This window comes from Chelonia mydas, chromosome 3 (assembly GCF_015237465.2).
Source record: "Chelonia mydas isolate rCheMyd1 chromosome 3, rCheMyd1.pri.v2, whole genome shotgun sequence".
NCBI classification, from domain to species: Eukaryota; Metazoa; Chordata; order Testudines; family Cheloniidae; genus Chelonia; species Chelonia mydas.
In genome coordinates, this window is record NC_057851.1 from 45,795,672 (window position 1) to 45,814,099 (window position 18,428).

The 18,428-nt window shown below is 42.1% G+C and overlaps 1 protein-coding gene across 14 annotated transcripts in view; it reads right to left on the reverse strand.

The window, feature by feature from the left end:
* Nucleotides 1-18,428, reverse strand: part of DST (dystonin) — a 462,719-nt gene that overhangs the window by 150,565 nt on the left and 293,726 nt on the right. For 10 of the 14 annotated variants that reach the window (XM_043542402.1, XM_043542401.1, XM_037894239.2 and 7 more), the window contains 3 exons: nucleotides 18,289-18,423; nucleotides 10,128-10,216; nucleotides 7,159-7,294 (listed from right to left, as the gene is read on the reverse strand). In XM_043542402.1, the coding sequence (XP_043398337.1) occupies nucleotides 7,159-7,294; nucleotides 10,128-10,216; nucleotides 18,289-18,423 (360 nt within the window). Of the gene's footprint in view, nucleotides 1-42; nucleotides 6,043-7,158; nucleotides 7,295-10,127; nucleotides 10,217-18,288; nucleotides 18,424-18,428 lie in introns of all 14 variants that reach the window. The other 4 variants (XM_043542397.1, XM_043542398.1, XM_043542405.1 and 1 more) reach the window with 1 other exon arrangement.

Here is an 18,428-nt window from a genome sequence, read left to right on the forward strand (position 1 = left end):
TCCTTTAAGATAAAATGTGTAACTGTGCCAGTTGTTACTTACCACGCCTGCTGGGTTGTCTTCTGGGGCAGCTTCTTTCATTTGCAGAACATCCTCAGAAAAGCTTTTGGATGGACTGTCTGACTTCTCAGGCTGCTGGTTATTTTTCAAAATAACAGCTGTGCTGTGAACCAGTGAATTCCCTCTGAGAGTTTCTGATCCAAATTCTGTTAGTTCTGTTGAGAAAAGAGTACCCAGCTCCTCTGCTTTGCCTACACACTCATCATCTGTGGGGATATCAGCAGCCTGTGAGATGGTAAACAAGTCTTTTGCCAAATCACTCATCGATTCCTCCAATCTGTATGAACTTTCATCTCCAGGTGGGATTTGGAAGATTTGTTCAAGTTGAGAAGTAATAAGTTTGGGAGCTGTAGCTTTTACCTCTTGGTCTCTTTCATTCCGGGCTTCTTCACTTGTTGTTTCATATGGATTATCAGTCTTTTGGTTGCAGTGGCTTTGCTTCAGTATATCAAGGAGGAGGTCAGGACTCCTGTTATCAGGCCAAGTTAATTGAAGGTTATCATAGTCCTTTTGATCTATGCACGAAGGGATAGCCATAAGTGTAGCGCTAATGTCATCACATGTTTGCTTGATATTTGACTCACTGGAAGTCTCATTCTCCAAGTGTGTGTGACTAATCATTTTAAGTAAATTTTGCATTAAAACTTTTGTGTCAGAGAAATTTAAAGGTTCACCTTCCTGCCTGCAGAAAACATGGCCATCTTTCAATTTCTTTTTTAAAATATTCTTTAAATCTTCAATTAGTGTGTCAGATACTTCAGGAGAATGTGATATACCCTCCTCTATCTGCAAGTCTTTGGGGAGCATCACTTCTTTGTGAAATGATTCTACAGGCTTTTCTTTCCTGACACCACTTTCAATTAAATCGGTCTTGTTGGTTAAAGTATTCTGTTCCGTAATGTTTTTTACTCCATTGTAACAAACCAGTGTTTCACATTTCTTCTGCACAATATTATCCAATCTATCACCTTTGTTACCCAAAGATCTAGAAGAAAAGTCTGCTGCCCCTCTATGGTTCCCAGAATGTCTGGTTTCAGCCCTGTCCTCTGAGTCCTGGACATTCTCAGTACTTTCTTCTGTGTCAGCTTTCTTAAAGGCAAATTCATGACTAAATATCATGTCATTTTCTGAAGTGTCTTTAAGAACTTTATCAGTTTCTTGACAGATGATAGCCTCATTTTCCTTGGTAACATTTATTCCCTTTGATTTTACTGTAACTGTTAGAGGAGAGGATTGAGCATTAGAGTTTAATTCGTTTGGATGCCCTGCTCCCATGTCAATAATATAGTCAGGTATCACTAACTCTTTTCCATTCTGTATACAATGTTCGTCAGTTTCACCTTCCTTAAGGTAAGGAGAATCAGCCTTATTCAGACCTGAAATATCTTTTGCTTTTATGCCTTTTGCACATTGTTTTAAATAAGCAGAAAGGTCAAACTCTTCCATAAATTCATCTGATTTCACTGTATCAAAGTCACTGTAATGTCCTGATTTAGCATCACTCGAGGCTTGTCTAACACTTACTTTTTCTTCATTTGAAACAACAATTTCACAATCTGTTTTAATAGCTCCATCAAATATTTCTCCAAGGCTTTCCATATGAATAGGACTTTTACTTAATTCCTGGATATGACTTTCCTTTATAATAGTCACCATGTTTATATTTTGTTTAGGGATTTCAATACCTTTTTCTATTTGACCAAGTTCTTTACTTGTAACTGGGTGTACTAAGTCAGTGAGAGAACCTAGACCATCACTGTCATTCACATAAGGCACATATCTAACTACTTTATTATCCATTTGGGATGAATTTACCTTAAGCAGTTCTATGCCAGTCACATTATTTGACATGTGCTTCACGAATATGTCTTCCTCTGTGTTCTGTCTTTGCTCATAATTTGAACATGGCACAGATATATTGTTCTCGTTTTTCATTATGATATGAACTGGTAACAGATCTTCTGAAGGGAGGAAGTCTATCTGAGTCTGAATGTTTGCGGCAGCAGCTTGCTTAGCAATAGTAGACAGGGATGCACACACACATCCCTCCTGAATGATTGCCTGGTTTATTGCCATGGTATCATTCATGCCAAGATCAGGCGTTACAGTCATATGCTGTGTGAGGTTACTTTCTTCACTGTTAGATAACATCCATTCAGTGCCAATGATGCCTTCAGATTGGATATTTTCAGTGATATCTTCTAACATATGTTTGCTTTCTACCAAATCCTCAGAAGCACTGTCAGTTTCTTGCTGTCCTTCCTCTTTGGTTTTATCTGTAAGATCAAGATATCCTTCTTCAGAAACATCAGATATATTTTTATATTTTTTTAAATTGGATTTTTCAGAGCATAGGTTACTTTTTTGACTGTTGAAATCTAACTGCAAAATATTATCACCTGCCATGTGTTTTAAAAGAAGATAAGCATCCAAGGCATCAATATTCTGATTACATTCATCACTATCTTCCATTTCTTTGGAAGAAGCGAACAGCTGGACACCAACGTTTTTATCCTGACACTGTGAGTAATAAATATCCATTATTCCTTCTTCTTCTTCATCATCATCGTCGTCATCATCATCATCGTTGTCGTCATCAGTTCCATAACTATCACTTTCAGAATCCATATAATCATAATTTTCGTCCTCCTCCTCCTGAATTCCTTCATGCTCATCCTCATTAGAGTCACTTTTTGTTTGCGTTTCACATTCCTCATATCGGTCTCGTTGCACTTCAGCTTCATGCAATCTCAATAAGGGATTAAAGCCGCTCTCCTCACTTTCTTCACTCTCTCTCATGATTGGTAGTGTCTGCTCCTTATCTTTCACCTTTCCTAGGCTTTCTGTCTCCTCTTCAGAGATGGCTTCCAACATTCCGGCACTTCCTGAAGCCATATTTATCATCTCAAAGGAATCTGTCTGATTTACTTCACTAATGCACAGGACACTATCTCCAGTGTTACTCACATCTTGAAAAGTGTTTAGTTCTTCCCTCACATTTAGTAGCCCGTCTCTTTCTTGGACACCTAAGGGTATGTTGTCAGGCTCTGGGGTATCATCATCTTCAAGCTGAGAGGTATCGTAATCATCATCATCAATCTGAGGAGAGTCGTAAGAATCTTCCCCATCAACCTGAGGAGTGTCGTAGGCATCGTCATCTTCATCATCAACCTGAGGAGTGTCGTAGGCATCGTCATCTTCATCATCAACCTGAGGAGTGTCGTAGGCATCATCATCTTCATCATCAACCTGAGGAGTGTAGTAGGCATCATCTTCATCTTCATGATACAAACAGTCATTTTCACACTGTGGAGTGCCGTCACTCTCTCCCAGCAGCAAACCACCAGGTTTATAATTATTATCTCCCAGTAGTAACCTGCCATATATAGCATCGCTGTCCCCTAGGAGTAGCCCACTGTGCAGACTGATACTGTTTCCCAGAAGTGGCCTGCCATGCATGCTGGTACTGTCTCCCAGCAATGGCCCTTTAGGTGTATCAGTAGTGTCATCCAGCAGAGCCCTACGATGAACATCGCTAGTGTCCTCAATGGGGGGCCCACCCTGCATGCCGGTACTGTCTCCCAGTGATGACCTGACACATGTATCAGTACTCTTTTTCAACAGAGGCCTGTAATGCACATCACTATTGTCTTCCAGGAGTGGTCCACCTGACATATTGGTACAGTCCCCAAGGGATGGCCTGCCATACTCATTCTCTTTAGACTGTGGTATGCCATGCTTATACTCATTACAAACATTTTGACTCACTAATACTTTACCAGAAAGTTCTACTAGAAGTCTGTTTTCAATATCTGTGTGGCTGAATGAATTGAGACTTCTCTGAAAATCAATTTTTTTCGTATCTTTATCAGTTAACGTACTCTCATCATCAGATTGCAAAATGTGAGAGCCACTCTTTGGATTGTTTTCTTGAACTGCACTGACTTCACTATTAACAAACAAATCATCTACACCCAAGGGATTTTCTAAAGTTTTAAAAGTCCTGCTTTCCCTACCCAGGCTCTCTCTTCCATCAGGCATGCTGGGTTTGTCTTGATCTATTCCTGAAATAAGGTGTGAGTATCCTTGTGAGTATTTTGGAAGATGCCTTTCCACACTTCCAGAGTTTGCTTGCTGATACACATGCTCACACTGTTCCATCTGTGTTCGTTCAGGATATCCTTGAAAACTTTTGAATGCATTCTCTTTCTCAGGGTTTTGAGTACTACCCACTATATTTCCAGTTTCTGCTTCAGGTTTAGACAACGAAGAATTCAATGTACCTTCTGACTGTTCAAAACCATTAGCATTAAAGACATTTGCTGTACTGTGAAAATCATTTCTCTCTGAACATTTATTATTCTGAGTATCTTCTTCACGTTGTTTTAAGTTGCTGTCAGTAAAAGTATTCTGTACACCTGTATACTCATGCAGGACATTGCTTGTGACATTATTAAACATGACACTGTCAGGTTGTTTCAGATCAGTTCTTTTTGACTTTACATATGTGTTACTAAATCCCCCTTTAGTCACATCAGTACTGGACACAGAATCATCACCTTCCAACAACATGCTGACAGCTTCATCCAGGTCTTCATCATATAACAAAAGTCTTTGCCCTGTGTTTGCATCCATATAACTATTTATCATCAGATAAGACATGAATAATTTTTTAGTTTGCTCTACACTATGAGGCATGGGCTCTTCTGTACCTGAAACTTCTTGTTCCTGTCTGTAGTCATGAAATGCAGATGGCTGGAATTCATAAGATGATAACCATCTTGCAGCATTTTTACAAGAGGACTCTAAATCCTCCATGTTAGGCATTTTATCAGGTAAAATTACATTGTTCAAAACAGATACAGTATTACCATCTATTACCCCTAACTGTGCAGCATTATCCAGACTGAGTACCTCACAGGTTTCTGGAATATAAATTGCAGCTATTTTTTGCCTGCCATTTAGTATTTTGCTTGCCAGTTCATTTGTTATCATCCCTTGATGTAAAGAAGTAGATATGGGGAATATTTCACCAGAATGAGGCCAAATGAGGCCAATGAAGCCTCTCTGTGCTTCTAGTACCAAGAGTGCACTGCTAGATGAAATTAAGCTGCACTGTATGGCTTCATCTACAGTTAAACGTTTGGATGAATTTGGACATAGTATCCCACCAGTCTGAATCTGATGAGTCAGAATACCACAAGCAGTGTCCTGATCAATCAACTCTTGTCTCATGGCTTCTTCCACAGACATTCTACGCCCTGAGTCTGGTTCGATTATACCTCCAGACAGTAGCTGAGCCCCCAGCAACCTGAACATGGTTTCACGGTCTATGAAACCTTCATGGGCTGCTCTCAAAATACTTAACTTCCTTCCACATTTTAGTGTTATTCTACCTCTTTCTTGTGGTCTTACAGGTAGAAGTCTTAACCCTGTTTCTTCACTTATTATGCTTCTTTGAACCATCTCCTCCAGGGAAACCTTTTCTGCAGTGTTGGGGTCTAGGAGATCTTTGCATGTGTCTTGCCTTTCCAATAGCTTTGAAAATAAAGATGCAGAAACCAAGTTCCTCTGGAAAGCTTTGTGCAAAGTGAGTTGCTCCCCTGTAGCTGGCATAACTAGATATCCTTTGGAAAGCTGAATCTCAAGAATTTTAATGGCAAGAGTCTCTGGAATTATACCTTGTTCTAAAGCAGCTACAGCTGGAAGATTTGTGAATGATGACTCTGAAATAATTTTCTTAGCATTATTTAATTCCTGTAGTTGCAGTAGAGTTTGTTCATCAATAAGTTCATGGACTTTTGCTTCTTCAAGATCAAAACATATTCCTAACTCTGGTGAAATTAGCCCACATAAAATCAGCTGATTCTCAAGCAATCTAATGCCAGTATCAGAGTCAATTAGACCTTTTAAAACAGACTGAAAGATCGAAAGGACTTCTCCAGTTGTTTGATCAATGATACCAGCAATAACTTTATCCACCTAAAAAGGAATATAAAGAATGATTTTAAGTCATTTTATAATTGTACATATTAAACTTTTTTTTGCTTTTGAATACATATTAAACACAAAATCATATACTTACCAGGACTGGGACAATGCTGTGAGTATTAGCAGCTCAAATGCGCAAGTGATCTATGTCAGTGATTCAACAGCACACGATGTAATAAAAGATTTAAAATCAACATGCATCTGTGAATTGAAAACCTATGCTCTGCATACATAAATAGGGTTAGTGGAAGGCAGCAGAATAGATGATTATATAGTGAACAATAAGACATATACCTGGAAGGCAATCTGTCATGCTCTACGTGTCTGTGAAAGGTTAGAAGATTCAAAAATAGTATGTGATACAAAATGACCATGCTACTCATGTTTACAGCATACAGCACTTTTGCGCAGACACCCAAACATATGGAATTGGATATTATAGAACCCAAATACTTCAACTAGTTTGCATGGAAAGCATGTAATCAGGTTGGCAACATTATTTTAAAATAATTATACAAGCCATTGCTTCTACTTGTATATGCACACATACATTTACAATACCTTTTTGATATAATTCAATATTCGAGATTTAGATTGGTTTATAAAAAATGTACTTGTGGTACCTCATAACTAGTTACTGTATGTGGTCCCAACCATATACCCAATTGGAATTTAAGGAAAATCTGGAACACTTTATATCTTCTGGGATATCTCTGGGGGAGTACATGGCAGAGATTAACCCATATTATTTTATGGTGTCATATTTTTGCAGCACACAAACTTATCTAGCAATCAGAGGATGGCTTTTAAAGAGAAGAGTTAAGAGATGGATGATTTGTTTATCTTTATTCATGCAAGGCACATGGTATTAAGACTCTTCACGCAAGTTCTGATGAACAGAATGTTCATATGCACATGTAAAACTACATATATTATACAAATATATAGAAACTGCAGTCATTTGATTCAGGTTTCAGCTTATTGATACGTACAATCAAATACAGTTTCTCCTTTCACTGTTAATATATTGTTCCACAACCATGCAGTAAATCTCAAAAGAATAATGTACTACAGCTAGAAACACAATAACATTTTCTGTGCTATTACCTTTTCCTCCATCTTTTCATCCCCTAAATTTTGTGCCCCCTGTAGTTGTTTCAAAGCTTCATTAGATAATAGGTTATAACCTTCTTGTAGGGATTTCACTTGTTTTTCCATTTCATTTCTCTCTCCATCTGTCATTCTACCAAAAAAAAAAAAAAATAGATACAACAATTATTATCAGATTTGAAAACTTCAGTCGATGACAAGTTCTGCTTTTTCTGTTGGTTGTGAGTTCTGTGTATGTGTGTTCAGGGGGCAGAATGATCTAGCACAGGGGTGGGCAAACTTTTTGGCCTGAGGGCCGCATCGGGTTTCTGAAATTGTATGGAGGGCCGGTTAGGGGAGGCTGTGCCTCCCTAAACAGCCAGGCATGACCCGGACCCCCACCCCCTATCCGACCCCCCTGCTTCTTGCCCCCTGATGGCCCCCCTGGGACTCCTGCCCCATCCAACCCCCCCATTCCCTGACGGCCCCACAGGGACCCTGCACCACCCACCCACCCATCCCCTGCTCTCCGTCCCCTGACCACCCCCAGACCCCTGCCCCTAACTGCCCCCCGCTGCCCCAGCCCCCCCTTCCTGGCAGCCCCCCGGGACCCTTGCCCCATCCAACCACCCCTTCTCCTGGACCCCTCACCCCTAACTGCCCCCCACCACCCCATTCAACCCCTACTCTCCTTCCTGACTGCCCTGCCCAGGACCCCTGCCCCCATTCAACCCCCGTTCCCTGCCCTCTGACCGCCCCAACCCCTATCTACGCCCCTGACCACCCCCCAAACTTCCATGTCTTCTATCCAACACCGCCCCCGGTCTCTGCCCTCTTACCGCGCTGCCTGGAGCACCAGTGGCTGGCAGCACAGCTGCACCAGGACAGACAGCCGTGCCACGCTACGCAGCACAGAGCACAGGGTCAGGCCGGGCTCTGCAACCCTGCCACCCAGAGAATTGCACCACGCGGTGGCGTGGCTGCGGGGGAGGAAGGGCAGCCTCCCGGACCAGGAGCTCAGGAGCCAGGCAGGACGGTCCCGCATGTCGGATGTGGCCCACGGGCCATAGTTTGCCCGCCTCTGATCTAGCAAGTCAAATGGTGAACTCGTTCTCAGAAGACCTGGGTTTTATTTCTGGCTTAGCTACTGGCTTGCCGGGTGAATGTGAACAAGTCACCTCACTTCCCTGTACCTCAGTTTCCCCATCTGTAACATGGGGGTGATGATAGTGACCTCCTTTGCAAAGTGCATTGAGATCTATTGATGAAAAGTGCTAGATACTATAATTATTTTAGAAATGAGAACAAAATCTGACTTGTGTTTTTGGGCCAATACTAAGACATATGATAAAAAAGCTGTATGAAAAAATTCATCAGATACAGCTGAATAATTAATACATTTAAGTCAACTGCAAGTCAATCTGTGATCAGAAAATGAGGCAAAATTAACTGAAAAATGCTTTTAGTGAATTATTCCCTCAGTTCTATTGTTTATGGTCTGTCAGCCAGTTTTCCATGCCTCTGACTGTTTACTGATCATCAGCGAAGCCAATGTGAATTCATTTTGATAGCAAGCACTCATGAGAACCATGGGAAATGCTTTACTAAAATCCAAGTATATTACATCTACTAATTTCCCTGATGGATGAAACAAACCTTCTCTATATAACTTATATGTTAGTTGGTTAATATTCTAAAGTGTTTTGAGATCCTTCAAATGAAAGGTGCTGTATAAATATAAAAGTATTGTCATGTGTTGTGTCACCTAATCCAGGGAGCTGTTGTGAAAATTGGGCTTCCAAATTTACCTCAATTATGGGCTCAACTGGAAAAACTGTGAGAAAGTTCATGAAATGTCACAATAACCTATAACAACAAATATTAATAGGAAATGGGAAAAGGTACAAAAACAATTCAGAAAGACTAAAAAAAATGCTTACTGATATAATGCAAGGACTGTGTTAAAATCATGCCTCATAGATAAGAAAAGTGAGGAACCCAGAAACCAATAAACCCAAATCAGTGTGTCAGAAATTATTCCTAATAGGTAGACAAAATAACGAGAGGGTGAGCTATTCCCCCCGTTGCGCCCCTTTTGCAATCCTCAAAAAGAGACTTTAGGGAGAAAAATTGGCTACTGGAGAGAGCTTCACCATCATGGCTGCCACCCCCACAGTCTCCTGGGACCCTGGACCTTCTTCATCCCAATCCTGAAAAATGTCCTGACAGACCAGGCCACAGAGAGGGAGCCAGATGACACTCCCATTCCACCAGCTACAGCTAAATCCTGAAACACCATCTAGGATGTGAGATTTTTGTTACACATACCCCTCTTGCCCCCTGTGTCCTTTTCCTTCCCCACCTTATTTCTTCTCTTTCCTATCTCCTTCCTTTTGCCTTCTGTATAATAAGAGTCTGGTGTAGCCACTAAGGCTGCATATTTTGAAACACTGCTGAAAGCCTGTTACCAGAAAGAGGAAGCTAAAAGAAATGCCCTAAACAGCCCAATGCAGGTACAGGTTTGCCAGGTCTTGGGAGAGGCTGATATGACCCTGTGCTGTGCCTGTGTTTTTCCGGCAGTTAGGCTGCAAGTAAGAGTCAACATCAGAGACAGAAGCTTCGTTTTCTATCTGTATCTCTAATAAAAGTTTAAACGGATTTTAACGATGTGTTTACCATGGTACTAAGTAGACTGGGGTCTCTATATACCAAACCTTGAACCTTGTTTAACACTGTTTAATAATTGGACAGACACCTTTAATGCTTTGAGCCCCCTACTTCCATCTAAATTGAACAATTGCACAATCTTTTATACACCTAATCAAGTTCTCTTCACAATTACATTTAAACTAAACAAAAGGAACAAATAAAATATTACCCACTGTAACTGTAAGATGAGAATATCAGTCTGTTCCTTATACGCAAATATGATGCACTAATTCAGTTACAGTTATATTAACAAAATGCTGTGACAAAATTTAACATACTTTTCACTGTGTTTAGCCAAAAATGACTGTGTAGTCTGCAAAGCCTCAGATATTTGTTCTTTCCTGGTTGCTATTTCATCAGCGGAAATCTGAAAAATATACAACCAAAATTCAGTTCTCCACAGTGCATATGGTTAAAAAGAGAGAATAGAAAAGTAGCCAACACACACAACTCCATTACTTTGACCCAGCCATGCTGGGCAAACTTTGGGCATTTCTGGGTGGACTAGGCCTAGATAAGGCTAGTTGTTTGTCATGGCAAAAATACTGTCATTTTTAAAAGGGGAAACCCACAGCACAAATCTTTTTGTCTAGAATTAAGCTCTTTGTCATGGACAATTACTAGGGAAACCAAATATCCTTTATTTTACAATATTTATTTAAAAGTATATAATAGCATTTAACTAATTATTTAAAACTGTATTCGCCTACACCTGACGTATGGAAAGCCAACCTTATGCAGATTTGATGAAAGAGTCTTGTTCAGCAGCTTGCTGACCGAGATGACAAAGATCATGACTTCAGAAAAAATACCTGAAAGTCACAGATTGTGTCCTGAATATCATGGCTATGACAAAGAGGAATCTAGCACCGGCTCCAACTATGAAAAACCCAAAGGGGATAGGGTGGGGCAGGGCAACAGCCCCCAGTCCCCTTCCACATGAGCCCGTGGAGCTGAGCTGGCATGGGATTGCATGCTTCACCTTGTTACGAAGTGTAGCAGTGGCTGATGCTGTGTGTGCGCTCCCTCAGTGCCTGAAGGGACATTATGCCTTCTACATGCATAATATCCCCAGGATAGTGCACCTCTGTAACCGCCACAACTACAAGCTATGGCTTACAGGTCACAATAGACCCCAAAATTGTAGTTATTAATGTGGATTGGGATTTACTAACACGCTCAGCATTGGCTTTATTCTGCCAATGACTTTTACTGTTGACTTCAATGGGAACGGAGGATATGCCAACACTGAGTGCTTTTGAAAATCCCACCCATTAAGCTCACTGCTGTACAAACTGATACTTCGTAGACCAAATAGTAAAAACTAAACTGGGACTATGAAACCGTAGTAACACTTAGGGCTGGTCTACCCTATCCGGGGTGGGGCGGGTTGGGGGAATCGATCTAAGTTACACAACTTCAGCTACGTGAATAATGTAGCTGAAGTCAACGTACTTAGATCTACTTACCACAGTGTCTTCACTGTGGTGTATTGATGGGAGACGCTCTCCTGTCGATTTCCCTTGCGCTTCTTGTTGAGGTGGAGTATCGGAATCAATGCTAGAGTGATCAATTTATCGTGTCTATACTAGACACAATAAATCAACCCAATTGGATTGATCGATGCCTGTCGATCCAGCCAGTAGTGTCGACAAGCCCCTAGCATTGGTCCTACACAAACGAATCTGTGAATCTGTACTACATGGTCGGCATATCCTACATGAACAGCTTTGTGAGCTCGACAATAAGGACAGTGCCAAAGCTTTATGTTTGATGTTGGTTTGTTATGTGTTTTCTGATCTAAAAGGATAATTAAATAAACTAAACTAAGTCATAAAACATTCATATGACCCTGCGGCTGCTCATATGACATCCAGCCAGGTCAGCCCCAAGAGAGCAGGGAAGCAGCATGCAGTGAACAAGGGACTTCACAACTGGAAATTTATATTCACATAAACCACGTTACACCCATTAACTGCACTAAATAAATGTCTGAAACAAAGGCCCATTCCAGAGGCTAGCGAGCAATCTGGTAGCTAAATATATTAAAAAAACTATTGCTTCCCTCCCTCCCCCCCTGGAAATTTTACAATTAACTGGGAGTGAAGCTTTTTAGGTGCTGACTAAGGAGATTTCACCCTATATTTCTTACACTACACCCCAGTACAGATGACCAGGTGCTCTATTTTTATGTCTGACTTTATGAACATTATCAATGTGGCAATTGATAATGAAGCAAGTCAAAAACTATATCAGGTCTCTTAACACTAAGAACAGACAAAAGGTTGTGTAGCACAGAGTCTCTGACCAGAGTGGAGAGAGATTCTTGTTTTCTTACAACCATGTTATAATATTAATATAATATATAACACGGTAGCTTACAAACTAGCAATAACAGGTTTATAATGAATTATCGTTATCTACACTACTCTAGGAAACCAGGTTAGCATAATGCTGATTCTAATCTGGACAGAGTCCAAGCTACCCACTGCCATTTTGAGAAGAAAGCATATGGCAAGAACCATGCATTTCTTCACCATCTTGGTTTCCTTTAAAAGTTAGGGTTGGTTGCCAACAATAATATTCATAATTTTTCCACTGTTCCTACTACACACTTATCAACCTCTTCTTGTGTACTGATTAGCATTTCAGCTGTAAGAGACTCTCCTACAGAATATAATGGATGGAGAGAAGCAGATATGCAGGCCAGCAAGAAAAGTAGGAACCTCTTAACTTTAAAGTGTACATGTTATTTCTGAAAAGTGAGTAGAAGGAGGGGAGGGCATAGGAGAGAGCTGGTGTAGTTAAGATGGTCTACAGAACAGACCCCAGGTTTGCTCCCTCCCTTTTTTTCCCCTATATGAAAGACATGAAGATACACTGGTTGCCATTAAATAGCCAATATTTGCAAACAGTTATCTAAGAGTGCTACCTGAGGTACAACAGTGGTTTCCTAATCTATGAATGGGTTAAAATAAGGTCTCTAACAGTGTGGAAATTTTTAGCAAATTGTGATTTTTCAAAATGGTAGTCACCTGACTCATAAAGGGCCAGGCCCAGCCCAGGATTGCTTCCATGAACATCAAAGGGCTGCACAGATCACTCTCTATTTTAAAGTGCACTTCTCCTTTTGAAGGAGAGATGACTCACCTTGTATTGTAACTGGAGTTCTTCAAGATGTGTCCCTCTATGAGTGCTCCACATCAGGATATGTGCATGCCTGTGCACTCTGGATTGGAGGTATTTTGTCAGCAGTGTCCGCACCTGTGCATTAGATGCCCTCATGATCTGGTACAAGGGTATATAGGGAGGGGTGCATCTGCCACCACTCCAGTTCTTTTTTAACCAAGAAAGTCCCATGAGAGACTTTGAGACAGAGGGGAAGGAGGGCAGGCAATGGAGCACCCACAGGGACACACATCTCGAACAATTCCAGTTACTGCATAAGTTGAGTACCCTCTCTTTCTTCGAGTGATGTCCCTATGGGTGTTCCAGATCAGGAGACTTCCGAGCAGTCCTTCCATCATAGAGAAGAGTGTTGAGAAGGTGGATTCGACACAAGATTGTAGAACAGTATCACCAAAAGCCACATCAGCTCTGGAAACTGTCACAAGACAGTAGAGCTGGGAGACCGTGTATATCAAAAATCAGGTGCCTTCTCTGCAGATCTCTGGGATAGGTTTATTTCTCAGCTGGGAAAGAGAGGTAGATTGAACCCTGGTGAAGTAAGCAATAACTCTTGGAGGTGGGTGAACCCTTGAGACTTTGTACCAGGTTAAAATGCATCATGCAACCCATCTGAGTGCAAGTCGCCTGTCCTTTCATGCACCCTGCACTAGAGATAAAAAGTCTGGGTGAAGCCCTAATGGACCTAGTCCTGTCTAGGTAAAAAGCAAGAGTTCTTCTTCTCACCCTTGGGCAAGAATGCTCTGGCTGTAGAGGAGTCCAGAGTAGCTCTGATGAAATCTGTTCATTGGGTGGGAGTGATAGTAGACTTTTCCACACTGAAGCGACGGCCCAGTGAGTGGAACAGAGACAAAATCTTCTGGTTGCTGTCTGTGCTTCGAGAAATGACCAGCTTTTCGGGAGCCTATCATCCAGGTGGAAGAAAATGATTATTTCCATCTGACGAAGATGGGATGTGGCAGCCAACAGAACTTTGATAAAGACCATTTGAGCAGTGCAAAGGCTAAAAGGTACAACTCAATAGTGGTAATGGTCTCTGTGCATCATAAAACATAGGTAACATTTGTGTGAAGGAGGCATAGCTATATGGAAATAAGTGCCCTGAAGGTCGAGGACAGCAAACCAATCTCCTAGGTCCAGAGCGGGAATTATTGCTCCTGTTGATCACTGCTAATTTTTGCTACCATTCTGAACTGTTAAGTGTGGACAAAGCTGTTTACTGTCCTGAACTGGTTGCCATCCCACATTTTTCTTTGGAACCAGGAAATATATGTAATAAAATCCTTTCCTGACTTAGTCAGGTGGCACAGGTTTGATTGCCCCCAGTGCTAACAGGGACTGCACCTGCTGCCTCAAGAGATTCTCATGAGAGCGGTCCCTGCAGAGAGAAGGAGGCGAGGAGGTAGAAGCTGAACCGGATGGAGTAATCTGTAAATATCACTTCCAAGATCCATCTCTCCTAGATGATGAGCTCTCAGGAAGGTAGGGAATGAGAGAGAGAGGCCCCACCAGGGTGGAGGGGGGATATGTGAAGCATAAAATCTGGAACAGGAAAGAGTTTGTGACCCTTCATCAGTGGGTCAAAATGGTCATTCAAAGATGTTGCCAGTTGGAAGGTTGCAGTACAGGGCAGTCCTTTCTATTAGAACCTGGGCTTCTTCCTGAAGGGCTCGGCTGTTCTCATGAGCTGGTAGTGGACTGAGTGAGATCGTTGAGCTGTCTGTGGCCTGCTGTACTTTTTCTTTGCCGTAAGTGTAAACATGCCCAGAGATCGTAGCTTCACTCAGAATCCTTAAGAAAGTGAAGTGACCCATCCATGGCATTGCTGAATAACTTGGGTCTCTTGAAGGGTGGGACCATCAATCATGTTTTGTACCTCACAGAGGATTGCAGACAAAAAGCTCTGCACCTGATTACTGCTGCAGCCATGGAGCAAGCAGCTGTGTGTTGGGGGCATCTAGTCAGGGCTGAAGAGATGTCCTGGCAATTGTCTGGCCATCTGCTACGAGAGTTTGAACTTGTTCCCTCTGATCCTGGGGCGAGTGTTCAACAAAGGATGAAAATTTGGAATAGTTTGTAAAATTGTGTTTCATCAGCAGGGTTTGGTAATTGGCTACTCTGAACTGTGGCATGGCAGAGGAGTAAGTTTTTCCATGCCAGAAGGTCCAATCCTCTTTGCTTTTTATCAGAAGGTGTAGAATGGAATCGATGTTGTCTATTCCATTCGTTGACTGCTTCCATGAGCAGAGAGTTGGGTGCAGAATAGGAAAAGAAATATTTTAATCCTTTGGGTGGGATGTAATACTTTTTGTCCAACCATTTACACATAGGCAGTGCAGTAGCTGGGGTTTGCCACAACGTACGTGCCCAGGCCAACAGAGCATCAATAATGGGCAGGGTGATTTTGCTCAGACAAGATGTATGAAGGATGTCCAACAAGGAGTACTGGGGTTCTTTCTCCTTCAATGGGATATATAGGATCTCCTCTATACACTTCATAAGGTCCAGAAAGGCCTTGAAATCATCAGCATAAGATGGTGAGGGAGGCATGACAGCTTCATTTGGTGATGAGGAGGATTTGTGGGAAGCTAATGTTTCATCCTCCACAGCTCTTGTCCTTTGTATGATTCTGCTGTGTGGAGGCACCAGAGTGTGGCATTTGTTGCTCTTGATGTATCCTTTTATGAGATGGTACCCTGTAAAACTAATCACCATAAGGGGCCTAGAGGTTCCAATACACCCACCTTGGTGGGGTATAAGGGACTGGGGCAAGACCCCATTGTTATCCTTGCTAGGGTTGGGTGTATTCCTTGCTAGAGTGTACCCCGAGTGAAGGAGGTTGAAAAGGGAAATCCTGTATAGATACTTCAGAATCTAATGAGGAATCATGTCCTGTGCCAATTGGAGGGACAAATGGTGTCAATACCAGTGGCTAAGTTGGCACCAGGGCCCCAAAGGGGTCCTGTAAATGCATGGGTATCAGAGACTGTTGATAGGAAGATACCAGATGGTGCTGAGTTGGGATTGGCTGAAAATGTGTCTGTGTACCCTCAAAGAGTTTATCAGGGACTGGGGGCCAAGACATCATTGAAAATGGTAGGAGAGGGTAAGTAGGCTCTGGCAGGTGAGACGGTATTGGTGCAGAGTGTCTCTCCGTATTCCTCAGCAATGGTGACTCAGGTGCTCCAGGATCTGAAGCTCCACATTAGTCAAAAGACTGGACAGTACCAGGGACTCTGAGTAGGAAATATCGGGAGTCAGACTATCTGGAGGTACCATAGATGGTGCTGAAGTACAATCAGTACGTCCTTTACGTCTGGTTGCTGGAAATGGTATAGATGATTTCAGCCTGGCTCTGGAGTCCTTATCTATTGAAGCCGTAGAGTTCAGTGCCAATGTAGGTACTGCTTAACAGAGTTTACCAGACAGTTTCTCGGTATGTGGCATGGTCTTCTTAGCAAGTGCCATGATCTCAATAGCAGAGGGGATGGGAGCCTCAGCAGTATGCATAATGAGATGCAAGGTCTCCTGAGACCTAGATCGAGTGGGTGACTTTCCCTTTCTCGTTTCCTGTTCTGGGGAAGGAACCCTTCTCTTCTTTGATGGTTAAGATGGTTCTGAAGGGCACCCTGGGTCTTTGCTTACCATCGCAATGGAGATGGTCACCACAGCTCTGAGGATCTAGTGTACAGGGGGGTGACTCAGATCCTGTTGGTGTCAGTGAGTGTTCCATTAACAAGAGTTTGAGCCTGTCCCCCATCAATGTATTAGACCTGTTCTTATACCCTGAGTAGATCTTGAATTTGGAGGGGATGTGAGACAACTCAAGCCAGCTTTAATGTCCAATGCTGCCTTGGAAAGACCTATGGCAGGTATGGCAGGGTTCAAAGCCTGAGTTCTTGGGCACAGCATGCACTTAAGACCATGGATCAAAGGCCTGAGAAAAACAAAAGCACAATTCAGGCCAAAAAAAGGGAAGTGGAACCCCTGTCCCTTTTGTTAAGTGAAAATTGTGCTAAATAAAAAAAAAGAAAAAATACTTAGAAAATACAGAAATGTTAGTGAGAGGTATAGCAAGGCACTAGGCTAGCTGGAGGACACCGCAATGGTCATCTCAAGCCGCACGCAGTTGAGAGAGAACTGGAGTGGCAGCAGTTCCACCTCTCACTATATGCCCTCATACTGGAGGACAGGATGTCTAGGATGGAAGTATGGATCCGCGGACATTGCTGACGAAAAATCTCTGATCCAGCGTGCACAGGTATGGATACACCTTGAAATGGAGCACCCATAGGGACACTACTCGAAAAAGAACCAGCTACACACAATACAAACATTGACCCTTATGTAGCCACTCAAATGTGTCCCCGTCCCACTGGTCAAGTCCAGTCCTAGACAGACAATCAGAAAAGCTTTGAAATATTACTCATTGTCTCCCCCTGGTGTCTTAACATGTTAATGGGTTCTTCCTTTGCTAACTGACAGTCAAGCAAAGGAAAAAATGCAAATAAGTGAGGCAATCTGACCATCAAAGTCTCACTCAAAGAGCGCAGTGTGGGATAGGAAAGGATCCCAGCAGACCCACTCTGTATCGCCTTTCCCTAAAATAGCACTCTTGTGGGAGTCACCTTCAACTGAAGACTCATGTACTGCCTCCAATGCTCAATGGATGAGAGTAGCCCTCACCTATTCCAACTCAAAATATTTTTATTTTTTAAGAAAATGAAAACTGGTCTGGGATCCCATCCTTTCCCCACTCCCATTTCTTCTTTACTGGAGGTAGCGTGGGTATTACTAGCACTGTAGTAACTCCTGCAAGATGAGGAAACAGACCCAGAATTGAATGTACATTGTGCAGAAGGCAGAGATCATTTATATAAGCTGTATACCCAGTTGGCTCTGCAGCTCCCAGGTTCAGAGTTGTGTTCCTTCTATATTAGTGACCTTGTGCCCTGACTTTACCTCTGGATATGTCAGCCTTCTATAGTCGGAACATGCCGCATTTCGGGATCTTCACATCCCACAGGGCAGCCTATATTTTTTTCTTAAGAGTGCTCCAAAATATCTTATTCTCTTAAATGTTTTCATATTTGTAAATGTATTTTATTAATGTTTTAAAATCTTTCCCTCAGAAACAAATGTGAGATTAAATCTTTCTAGTATCACAAAAATATTTATGGAAATCCTTGTGCATATTAACCAGGACAAAGAGAAAAAAAAAAAGTGATGCTCTATCAAGAAATCTTTGAGTACCTGCTGCTTAGGCAAGTCTGCCTTTTCAGCCTTTTCTCCTTCTCCCTTGCTGAGAGTCTTGCTGATGCCTGACACCCATTTCAGTAAATCCCCAGCTTTCTCAACGTGTTCTTTCTTTTCCTCTTCCATTGACTTCTGGG